Source organism: Sinohyriopsis cumingii, chromosome 9 (genome assembly GCF_028554795.1).
Source record: "Sinohyriopsis cumingii isolate HCF-2022 chromosome 9, ASM2855479v2, whole genome shotgun sequence".
NCBI classification, from domain to species: domain Eukaryota; kingdom Metazoa; phylum Mollusca; class Bivalvia; order Unionida; family Unionidae; genus Sinohyriopsis; species Sinohyriopsis cumingii.
Window position 1 is genome coordinate 114699838 of NC_142969.1, and position 12099 is coordinate 114711936.

Consider the following 12099-nt stretch of genomic DNA (forward strand, 5'->3'; position numbering starts at 1 on the left):
TTATAAGCAATGTAGATACCCCATTATATTGACTGGTTTTACATTCTCTGTTGGTTTGAGATTGACAAGAAATGATACCCCCTCTCTCTTTTCTGGCCATAAATAATGAATGTTAGTCAAAGGCACTGTTTTCATTGTTGCACATTTTAACGATTTAGGTACATTTTAATTAATCCTTTCAGTCTATAAATATCCCCCAGAAATCTTCCAACTTATCTCCCGTCCTATTTACGACTTAATTGTTGCTCATGAAAGCAATTTCCAGGGAATTAGTTTAACAGGTAATACACTGAATAATTGATTTAAGTCTTCAATTTATCTTTTTTTCCTTTACATCAGCACAAAGCAATCATTATGCAGATAGAGTAGGAGAGAATGCTTTAATCATTATTTCCACAAATGGTGCTACATTATTATGGTATATTAATTTGATGATACTGGCCAATGTTGTAACATTAAGTTGACAAAAAAGATTATCTCATTTCATTTTATTTATTGTGCAAGTTCCAAATTTTGGCTGATAATTATAATTACAGGAAGGCCATAAAGTTTTACCTGCATGACCTTTGTGTGAACCCGACACGTCTGGACTCCTGGGCGGGGATGGCATTGGCCAGGATGAGTCAGCTGGAACAAAAGCTCAGCTCAGTAAGTTACCTTGGGCAGATTCAAGCTTGAATTAAATCAGATGAGAGATACAGCTCTCCCCCATTATAATGCGTTAGTCTGGTTATGTACCTAACAGTGGTATAGTGAAATTAATCATGTTGAGGGTACTTATGTTTTGGGGGGTGGGGTGGACATTGCCAGTCAAGTATATAGTAAGTAATACTCTTAGTTATAGAAGTTGTTTGTTTTCACTGCATGGTATTTATACATTTCATTATAACATTTAAAAAGTTAATACAAGTATACCATACTTTAGATTTCTTTCTTTCAATCCATTTTGTCATACATATGATAGAACAACTCATATATAACATTAAACACAAAGGTATAAATAAACATCTCATTTTACTAAATATACTTGCCACTTATAATTTCCATCTACAGCTGCATCAAGTTCAAAGTGATTACAAATGTTGCAATCACTTGAAGAAAAAAAAGATTAAATTTGGTTTGCTCTTGAGGCCAATGCGGCCTGACATTAAAAGCTTCATTTTTAATTAGGAACTGATTTTGTAAATAAAAACATGAACATGTGTAACAAGTGTAATGAGCAATGCCAACTCATTTTTTTAAATCAATAAAATATCTTGTTTTCAGTTCAAAATATAAGTTACATACAATGATTATCAGCTGACTGATGTCACATTATGTGCAGCTTTTAGCAATTCCAGAGCATGGAATAACAGAAAAAATGACAAACTTGCATGTATGTAATCCATTTAAAATCCAATGATGTTTGAAACAAACAAATTACACGTGTGTTTCCTACTGTTAGTATTTCATGGTTTTAGGTTGTTTGAGACTGGATCGTCCTTTTTTTTTTTTTTTCTTTGCTTGTTGTTTTAAGCAAAGTCTATGCTAATTCTCAGCTTCATAATTTTCAAGGGCTCAATTTGTTGGCATTCAAGCTTAAAAAATGGCATGGGTTGTTTCTGGCAAGTTTTCCTGATCAAAGCTGTTAGTAGATCCTGATGATTGGAGGGTAAATTTTTGGTGGGGTTGCCTAGGTAGAACTGGATGATGACAGCATCAGTCTTACTTTCGACAGTGGGGCAGTCCTCATCAAGTATGATTTAGTGCTGAACATCATCAAATGAGTAAAAATATCTACACAGAGCAACCGTAGCCATTTCAACATCCTCCTCTGTAAATCTCTTAAAATCACAATCCTATTCACAAAATAAGCTTTCATTATCGTAGAAATCTCAATTGTGAGGTTAAATGTCCTAATTCACTGAGATGACTAAATTCACTTTTAAATCGGAATTCACTTGAAAGTGACAGTTTATTGTTTGAATTGATCTTATTTGTTCTTTACCTATGAACATTTACTGGGCTGCACCAGAGTGCAGAAAGTTGCAGCTCCTTCAAAGGAACATGCTGCCAATAATCATTTCTGTGATTTGTTGTCATCCAGGTATCGGTAAACCATCATTGCTAATAAGCTGTCCTCTGCATAATCAGTCTGCTATGATTACAGAGAAGTCTCTGATCTGCTTTAGTGCTAAAGAAAAATCAAAAGTCATGTTTCCTTTAGCCAAATACAGTAGTTGATACAAAACAATGTCACTTACAGCTAATTAGAGACCTGGATAATTCCAGGCATTCACTAGCCTGCTAGGAATACAATATCTTACCTTGCCTGAATACAGCAGGGACTAATTAGAGTTAAATTGTGACTGTAAAACATGTTCTGTCCAATAAAGTATAGGAATTTTTATGTAAAGGTTTTCAGCTGATAGACGCCAAAAATATTTCAATTTTTTTTTTTACATTATAATTTTTATATATTTGATTTTAGGGTCCATGGTGCTACTATGTTATATCCAGACTCACATTATAGAGAAAGGCATTATAATGAGGAAGAGCTGTATTATATGTACAGTAATGACTGGCAAAACAAAAAACAGCTCTAGATAAGATTTTAATGATCTGGTTATTTTACTCCCTGGTTTTTGGATAATTACATTTAAAAATTTTTTAGGTGGTATTTTGTGAACACCATGGAACAGTCTTATGATACCAGACTGAGTTTTGAATGTGTACAATTGTATAGTGACCCAGACTAGATCAGAATGCATTTAATTATATGGCTATATTTGAGCATTATCATTGTCTTCAAGTACTGTAATTTCAGATGTGCAAGAAATGTCCACAACATTTCTTGATAGCATAGTTGCATAGTTTAAGAATCTAATGTCAGCACAATACTGCAGAATCAAACTAAAGTCATTGGTTGAAGTCCACACAGTCATCAGACAGCCAAGTCTTTTCTAGGCTACTTTAGTTTCCACTGAAGAAACTTGACTCCATAACATTCTGTCAGAAAGATTCAAAGCTCAGCTTGACTTGCATATGACCAATTGTACCCATTCAGGAATTGCTGAATCACTCATTGACATAATGAATCAGTATTCATCAGTAACAGTGGACAGTCCCCTAGACAAAACAGAAGGATATAAATAAAAGGTTAACAGATCTATAAAAAATTTTATAATAAATTTGAATATATGTCAGGATACAGAAATTGCATTTTAATAACAATAATATATAATTTGCTATCATTATGTTGCTGTCTCTAGTTCCTGGAATTTTTACCAGCCCAAGGTGAATATTCCCTCCAGTTTGTAATTGGAGGTCTAGAACAAACAACAACATGATCCCATTATGATTCCTTCATGAATTCTGTAACTGAAATATTGTCTGTCTTTTCTTTAAACTTGGATTGTTCTCACATGCCTTCTGGCACACTTTGATTTTTGTACAATTATTACATTTTTGGTGTATCAGTGTCAGTCTGGTACTTTGTTGTTTTTGTTGTAATTGATATTTAACCCAAGTCCTTGAGAAAATTTTATTTGTATCTCCCTTTACATTTAATTTTACTGTTGTGAGCATCTTGCTTAGTGAAGTGGATCTTCAGTTTTGATTCCTCACTTAGTAACTGGTGTCCCACACAATAAATCACACATTCTTGCCTGGCTTGAGTAAAATAATCTAGCTGTTGTTGTTATTCAAGCAAGTTTGCCATTGCATCACCAGGCATCTCTTTTTTTTGAGGATAAAGTATGGCATACTATCCACTATTAAAGGCTGTAGGGCAGCTCTGTCTTGTACTTTCGAATTCATTAATTCTGTAATTGGTGGTCTGCCATTGGGTCGCACCCTCAGCTATCATAACTGATTAGGTACTTTGAGCTTGGAGACCCATCTGTCACTCCTTAATGTCTATTCTATATTAAGCCTTTCTTATGTTCTTTGGACATTATACTTCCTTTTGAACTCAAGTTATGCTTCCGTTGAGACACTTTCATTTAAAACATCTTCTCTCTCCCTGGCTTAGGTAAGGAGTGCCGTTTATGCGATATCAGTCAGAAAGACATCTTATTATTAATTGGTAACTATGATTTTGTTTCTTTTCTTTGCCTAAATGGGCTTCAGGCATAGAATTATTTCTCTGTGGTTGCCCCAATACTATTAAATTCCCAGTCTCAGTTATTATGTCCTTATGTGGCTGAATCTAAGAGATATGAAATAGTCAAAAGCATCTATTTCACCTTCATAAGGTAAAAGGTACCTCGGATATTTTGGCAGCCACCATCTTGAGGTGGATTATTCTTAGTATAATAAAAACTTGTTAAACTCACACTGAAAGAGATCTTTCATGATAATCAAAGGCCATAAGATTAGCACTGTTGCTGCACTTAAGGCCTTTCCTCATCATTCTTCCCTAAACCTAGGCCTTTCCTCATTCTTCCTTGCACCTAGGCCATTCCTAATCATTCTTCCTTGCACCTAAGGCCTTTCCTCATCATTCTTTCTTGCAGATACGGCCTTTCCTCATCATTCTTCCTTGCACCTAAGGCCTTTCCTCATCATTCTTCCTTGCACCTAAGGCCTTTCCTCATCATTATTCCTTGCCCTTAGGCCATTCCTAATCATTCTTCCTTGCACCTAGGCCATTCCTAATCATTCTTCCTTTCACCTAAGGCTTTTCCTCGTCATTCTTCCTTGCACCTAGGCCATTCCCCATCATTCTTCCTTGCACTTAGGCCATTCCTAATCATTCTTCCTTGCACCTAGGCCATTCCTAGTCATTCTTCCTTGCACCTTAGGCCTTTCCTCGTCATTCTTTCTTGCAGATAGGGCCTTTCCTCATCATTCTTCCTTGTACCCAAGGCCTTTCCTCATCATTCTTTATTGCACCTAAGGCCTTTCCTCATCATTCTTTCTTGCACCTAAGGCCTTTCCTCATCATTCTTCCTTGCACCTAAGGCCTTTCCTCGTCATTCTTTCCTGCACCTAGGCCTTTCCCCATCATTATTCCTTGCCCTTAGGCCATTCCTAATCATTCTTCCTTGCACCTAGGCCATTCCTAATCATTCTTCCTTGCACCTAGGCCATTCCTAATCATTCTTCCTTTCACCTAAGGCTTTTCCTCGTCATTCTTCCTTGCACCTAGGCCATTCCCCATCATTCTTCCTTGCACTTAGGCCATTCCTGATCATTCTTCCTTGCACCTAGGCCATTCCTAATCATTCTTCCTTGCACTTAGGCCTTTCCTAATCATTCCTCCTTGCAATTAAGGCCTTTGCTAATCATTCTTCCCAAGATGATGTCATGAAAGCCACCTTCTGATGGTCTCACCACACAATCCTTGTTGCACTAGATCAGCAGCAACAAATAATGGAACAGGAAGCAGACTAAGGTCATGTTGATTTTGTTCCAAGGAATATTCACCTTGGATTGGGGACTAATGCCAGGAATATTCACTTTGGGCTGGGGACTAATGCCAGAAATATTCACCTTGGACTGGGGACTAATGCCAGAAATATTCACCTTGGACTGGGGACTAATGCCAGGAATATTCACCTTGGACTGGGGACTAACGCCAGGAATATTCACCTTTAACCGGGGACTAGTGCCATTAATAAAATTGTATATAATAAATTGTTCCATATTATTGGTAATAAATAGATCCTTATCATGGTAATACATTGATCCATATCATTTGTAATTAATTCATCCACATCATTGGTAATAAATTCATCCACATCATTGGTAATAAATTCATCCACATTATTGGTAATAAAATGATCCACATCAATGGTAATAAATTCACCCACATCATTGGTAATAAAATGATCCACATCAATGGTAATAAATTCACCCACATTATTGGTAATAAAATGATCCACATCAAGGGTAATAAATTCACCCACATCATTTGTAATAAATTGATCCATATCATTGGTTATAAATTCATATGATTCTGACATTTTCCATGACAGATAGACTTAAGAATGGATGTTCCGATATACAAAAAATCTATCGCAGCCCTGAGATGTTTCAAGAGAGCAGTGGAGGTAGATGCTACCAACCGGAAGCTGTGGATAGAGTATGGTTCCCTTGCCTACCAGCTTCATGCTCACTCCTCCAGGCAGCTTAGATGGGTAGGTAATATAGAAAGATAAATGAAATATGTTGCTGCATGTCATTTTGTTTTCTTGTGAGTTGATTGGCCTGTTGGTCATTTCACATCCAGATTTCTCCAGAAAAATCTCAAATACTTTTCAGAAAAGAATTCGATATATGATGTGGTGACTGCAGTTTGATTTTCTGAGTTATGCGATCTGTTGACATAATGAAGGGTTAGTCTTTAATAAAGGAAAGGAATTCATGTAAATTAAGAACATCCCCAAAAATAGAAATAAACTTCAGTCAGGAAACTTTATGGCGTATATAATGATGATAGTGTTGACCCATAAGCATGTAATATATATTGTCCCTGGCTCACTGGATACTAGTTGTTACACTGTCTGCACATTGACTTGTAAGCATGTAACATATTGTCCCTAACTCACTAGAGCCTAGGTGGAATACCGACTACACATTGACTTGTAAGCATGCAAAATATTGTCCCTAACTCAATAGAGCCTAGGTGTACCACTGTCTACACATTGACTTGTAAGCATGTAACATATTGTTCCTAGCTCACTAGAGCCTAGGTGCAACACTGACTACACATTGACCTGTAAGCATGTAACATATTGTCCCTAGCTCACTGGGTCCTAGGTGTAACACTGACTACACATTGTTTTGTAAACATGTAACATATTGTCCCTAACTCACTAGAGCATAGGTGTAACACTGTCTACACATTGACTTGTAAACATGTAACATATTATCCCTGTCTCATTGGGTCCTAGGTGTAACACTGTCTACACATTGACTTGTAAACATGTAACGTATTGTCCCTAGCTCACTTTAGTCTAGGTGTACCACTGTCTACACATTGATTTGTAGTCATGTAACATATCGTCCCTAGCTCACTAGAGCCTAGGTGTAACATTGTCTATATATTGAACTGTAAGCATGTAATATCTGAGGAATGACATGATTACTAATAAATCACTTATACCTATTATTGTTGCTTTAAATGGTAAACATTCTTATGTCAATTATCAGGAAAAGTGGTTTCCTGTCGGGGATGAGCTTCATCAGATAGCCCAGGACAGTCGGCAGGAGATGTTACAGATTTCTTACAACTGTTACAATAAGGCCGGTGAGGGTGAGGCTGATGGCACAGAGGAAAAATGGCTGACCAATTACATGAGAGGAAAATGTTTGGAGAAAATGAGGAAGCCTCCCAAAGAATATCTCTATCATTTTGTCAAAGTAATGAAACTCAGACCCATTTTAGAGTCATATGTACCATCATTTTTTTGCAAGATACCCTTGACCTATGCACCCCCTTTTAGCTTTTTTAAATTTCGTCTTGATCACTGATGGATGTCAATTTTAAAGCATGAAAGATGTAATTATTATATAATTAGAACTAAGAACAAGACAGAAGCAGTTAAAAAAAAGTTCAAAAGAATTATCACATTTCCTTATTTGCATTTTCCTAAAACATTATTTTTTAAAAATGTGTTCATCTGTAATTATGTATTCATCATATTTATTAGTAACATTTGAAGCAAGCATTATTGATGTGTAAATGTTTTGTCTGTAGGCAGCAAAATATATCCATGAAGAGAATGCATTCTATCCCAAGAGAATCACGTTTGCCTACACCACTCCAAGATTGGCAGTGGAAGCACTTGAGGTTGGTATATTCTTCCCTGTACTGCTTATGCATTCTTAGTCTTTTTAAGAAGTTTATTTTATTTTTGATGCATAAATAGTGTAGCTACCTTTCTGCACACAACACATAAGGAAATGAATAATATTGTATTACAGGACGTAGTTCAGGTGAAATACAGCTTAAAAGAATTTTTGAATTCTATGAAATCTAGCTTAAGTGCTGCCAAGTAATAAACGTTAATTGCAGGTCTAAAAGATGTCCTATATGTGAGGAAAATTATTAATTTCTTTAAATGCCTTCAAAAATTTCCATCTTCCAGACAGAAATTTTCTAAACTGTTGAATATAATGATATTGATAACCAGAATATATGAAAAGATATTGTCCTTGCTTTCATTTGTTCTAAACAGTATTTATTGACAATTAATCCAAATGTGAACATAAAATGTGTATCAAACCATTTTATAGCCCTGCCTTCCAACTTCTCATTGTTGATGGAAAGCTTTAATCACCATTCCATTCTGCAATTGTCTGAGGTTCCTTGGTACTTTGGTAACTCATGCCCTCACTTAGACTGTATGTGCTTTCTTGGACCCTGTTGTGCATGCATATTTCAAGGGAGAAGTGTGTGTGTGTATATATATATATATATATATATATATATATATATATATATATATATATATATATATATATAAATAACTGGAACCTGTGCAAATTCTGTCACATAGCAGTTAACTTCATGAGAAATATCAACAAAACTTTATTTAAAAGTTATTTTAGAGACAACATGCAAGATTGGATAATGAGGTCAAATCACATTATTAGAGCTTTCAAATGTTGTAGTATAAAGAGAGGTTGTCTGTTTTAATTTGACAATATGGCATCATCTGCCGTTTTTATCCATCTCCTGTGTGTAACTGGAAATAGCCTTCTCATGGTAATATTGACATGACTTCATTGTGACCATGTAAAAATGTTGAATTTGCACCCAGTGATATTTAGGAAAAAAACACCAGATAATCAAAATGTGATGACTGGAAGTTTATATATATATATATATATATATATATATATATATATACACACACATAGATATATCCACCTAGGTATATACACATAGATATATACATATAGATAGCAAGTCTGTAATGTTTAGGAATAGAAAGTGTCAACTTGCACTCAAGTTAGGTAATCAAAAAATTCTGAAAAACAAACAGAGTTTTTACATCAAGTGAATTTTTTATTTTATTTTTTTTTAAATATACAATACCATGTACCTGCAAAAGTAGAAAAATAAGTAAGTGTACATTTTCCACATAATAGCAGGCAAACTTTTGAACAGTTGTCTATATACAGTTCATAGCAGGTGCTGTCTGGCACATATTTTGATGAAATCAGTCCATTTGGTTGAATTTTCAACAAGGATATCAACTTCCAAACACAAGTCCTGAATGATTGAGCATACTTAAACCAGACATGTATGACTAAGGTCTAATTTTTTTACCATTCATTTGTGAGTTTGGTTACATTATTTGTCTTCACGGATCTCAGTCACACAAAATGTGAAGGCTTAAAGCTGGGTTCCCAAATTTTTATGGGAATCTCTGTCCTTCTATGATCAGGATTTAAGCTGTAGAGACTGAAATTATCAGAACATATAAAAAGCAGCATATGATAATCAAGACAAAAATATAGCTGAAATGTTAAGTGAAACAAAGTTGTACATTTATCAAAATTGTTATTGAATTTTGAATATGTTTTCAATATAACAACAAGCAGATTAACAAACATAATAGAACTTTTTATGCTGTCCTTATCAGAGCAAATTTTGTCCCACATAATGTTCTAATTTTCTGTGGTAGATTCCATACAGAAGACCGAAAAATTAAAAGCGACTTTGAAATATATAACAAGAGTGAATCATTTATTTTTCTGATGAATGTCTGCCAGATACCTAGAAATACCATAGTAAAATAGTTATTTGAGTTAATATTCATCAATATTTTCATAATGCTGTCTTTAAATGAAACTTTTGACTTCAAAAAAACAATACTGAAATCACATCAGTCATTCCAAGGAAATCACAAACCAGTCTAATGAGGTAATGAAACTTTAGTTGCATACTGTCATTATTTGTCTCAAGGACAAATTTTTAAGTTTTGCTATCACATGAATTTACAGAAAATCGCATCACTTCAATTATTTTAAGTCAAAGCCAGTAACATGTTACTTTATGACCTCCGATGTCATTGACATGTTGGTTGCGAGATTTGTATAGTCATGTGACTCTGGATGCAAATGGTCAGACCTAGGTCAGATTTCAGCAGCAATTTACTTTCTTCTCATCTGTCAGCAGATTAAAGACATGACGAATGGTATGCTCATGATTTCTGAGAAAATCGTATTCCTATAAATTTCATGAAAGGTCGCTCAAATTTGCTGGGCCGGCTAGTAAGTGGCTACCCCATGCCGACACCAAAGGGTGTCACCGAATTGAAACTTTTCGATAGGGAATGGACAACATAAATATCCAAATATCAAAAATGGGGTGGCAAGGGTCTGAGAAAACTTGGTTTAGTGTTTTAAGCAAAAAATGGTTTCTCCATGCCTTAAGGTCACTGGAGTGTATAACATTGACCATTCAGTCCATGCAAGGGTCAGAGGAAACTCAGACTAAGGAAACACATGACCACTGATCACAGATGGCAGGTGGCCATTACATACAGGACGTTTATGTAGGAAATTGACCGGGGGGGAGTGGGGGGGGGGGAATTTTTTTTGACTGACAGGCCATTGTGAACAGGTGACAGCTGAGTAAAGGTGTGACTGTACATATGAATATATTTGCTTCTACTTGTGTCTCCATCATCTGGTATTTTAAACTCATTAAGATGTTTCAGTCCCCATCACCTCATCTAAAGTTCAGTTGATGAATAATTACCCTCTGTTTGCTTTTCTTTGACTTGTTTTCCTTTCTATCAAAGAAGTGGTTGCTAAAAATTAATTTCAAAAAGAAGTATGGTGTTCTTGTTTTGTGGCTGGACACCATAATAGATTCTGTTGTCATGCATGGATGAACATGATAGGTCCTGTTGTCATGCATGGACAAACATTACAGATTCTTTGTCATCCATGAATAAACATTGCACAATATCTTGTCATGCATGGATGAACATTACAGATTCTTTTGTCAGGCATGAATAAACATTGCAGGTCATGTTATCATGCATGGATGAACATTACAGATTCTGTTGTCATTCATGAATAAACATTGCATGTTCTGTTGTTATGCATGGATGAACATTGCATGTCATGTTATCGTACATGAAATTTAGAAAACTCTGGATCAAGAGATATATTTTTGACCAGTCACTGACAGTGCTCCTTTTAAAAGCTCATTTCTGATTGGCTGATTGTAGAAACATAGTCTCAGACTCAAGGCTGGAGGTTTGTAATTTCTAGGTGAAATGTATTGGCATCTGCATGATTCACAGTTTAGCTTGCATTATGCACAAGCAGTTTTGATGATTTCTATTTCAGATGTACTATCGACTCCATGTGGCCATACTGAAATATATTCTGAAATCCTCTGACACTCAGGATTACCCCCTGTATTTGAAATATGTTGAAGAGGCAGCTAACAGTCCATTTGCCAGAGGAACGGAGAAAAGACACGAAAAGAAAGACGGGTGAAGTACCAGAAATTGAAATCTATTGATGTGAATCTATAGGTTATTCAATAAGTGTCTCAGAAAAAGTAAATCCATTTGTGAGTCATCCGATGCCCAATCAATAAGATACCAGTACTAGTCAATACACTACATATGTCCGAATTTGATTAACATTAGAGGAAAGTATATCTTCTTCAAATACATTACCTGATCATAATATATCAGCAGTACATCCACTACCATGCAGATCCAGTCCTCCCAAGTTCAAAGATGTTCAACATGTCTTTTTACTTGCTCTTGCATTAAAAGTTGTCTGCTTGTGATGAGGAACTCTGTAGAGTGTGGTCTTCCCTTAGATCAAGTGATTGTCGGTCACCAGTTACTGCTGTTACTCATGCCTAGTCTCAGGACCTCACAAATACCAAACTCCATGACTTTTTCACCAGTTTGAGTTATTTTTACCTAAAAGAAGAGTACTCCATTTGATTTTCCATCTAAATTTTACTCTGTCGTTATCATAAATGATTATTTTGCACTTGAGTTGTCGAACTTTATCATGTGATAAGCTAATTAGTACAATCCTAATTGCCTGCACATTTGTCTTTGGTATGACCCATGAAAACCTCAGAAATAACCACTGACCCATGGAAAGCTACTGGCATGCTCTCTC

General features: G+C 35.5%; 1 protein-coding gene across 2 annotated transcripts in view; it reads left to right on the plus strand.

Annotated features, from left to right (window-relative positions):
- The window catches only part of LOC149792503 (calcineurin-binding protein cabin-1-like), a 197794-nt gene that overhangs the window by 133700 nt on the left and 51995 nt on the right, over positions 1-12099 (plus strand). For both annotated transcript variants that reach the window (XM_089971114.1, XM_089971115.1), the window contains exons 30-34: positions 537-648; positions 5961-6122; positions 7138-7347; positions 7685-7777; positions 11299-11447. In XM_089971114.1, coding sequence (XP_089827240.1) covers positions 537-648; positions 5961-6122; positions 7138-7347; positions 7685-7777; positions 11299-11447 — 726 coding nt within the window. The remainder of the gene's footprint in view (positions 1-536; positions 649-5960; positions 6123-7137; positions 7348-7684; positions 7778-11298; positions 11448-12099) is intronic.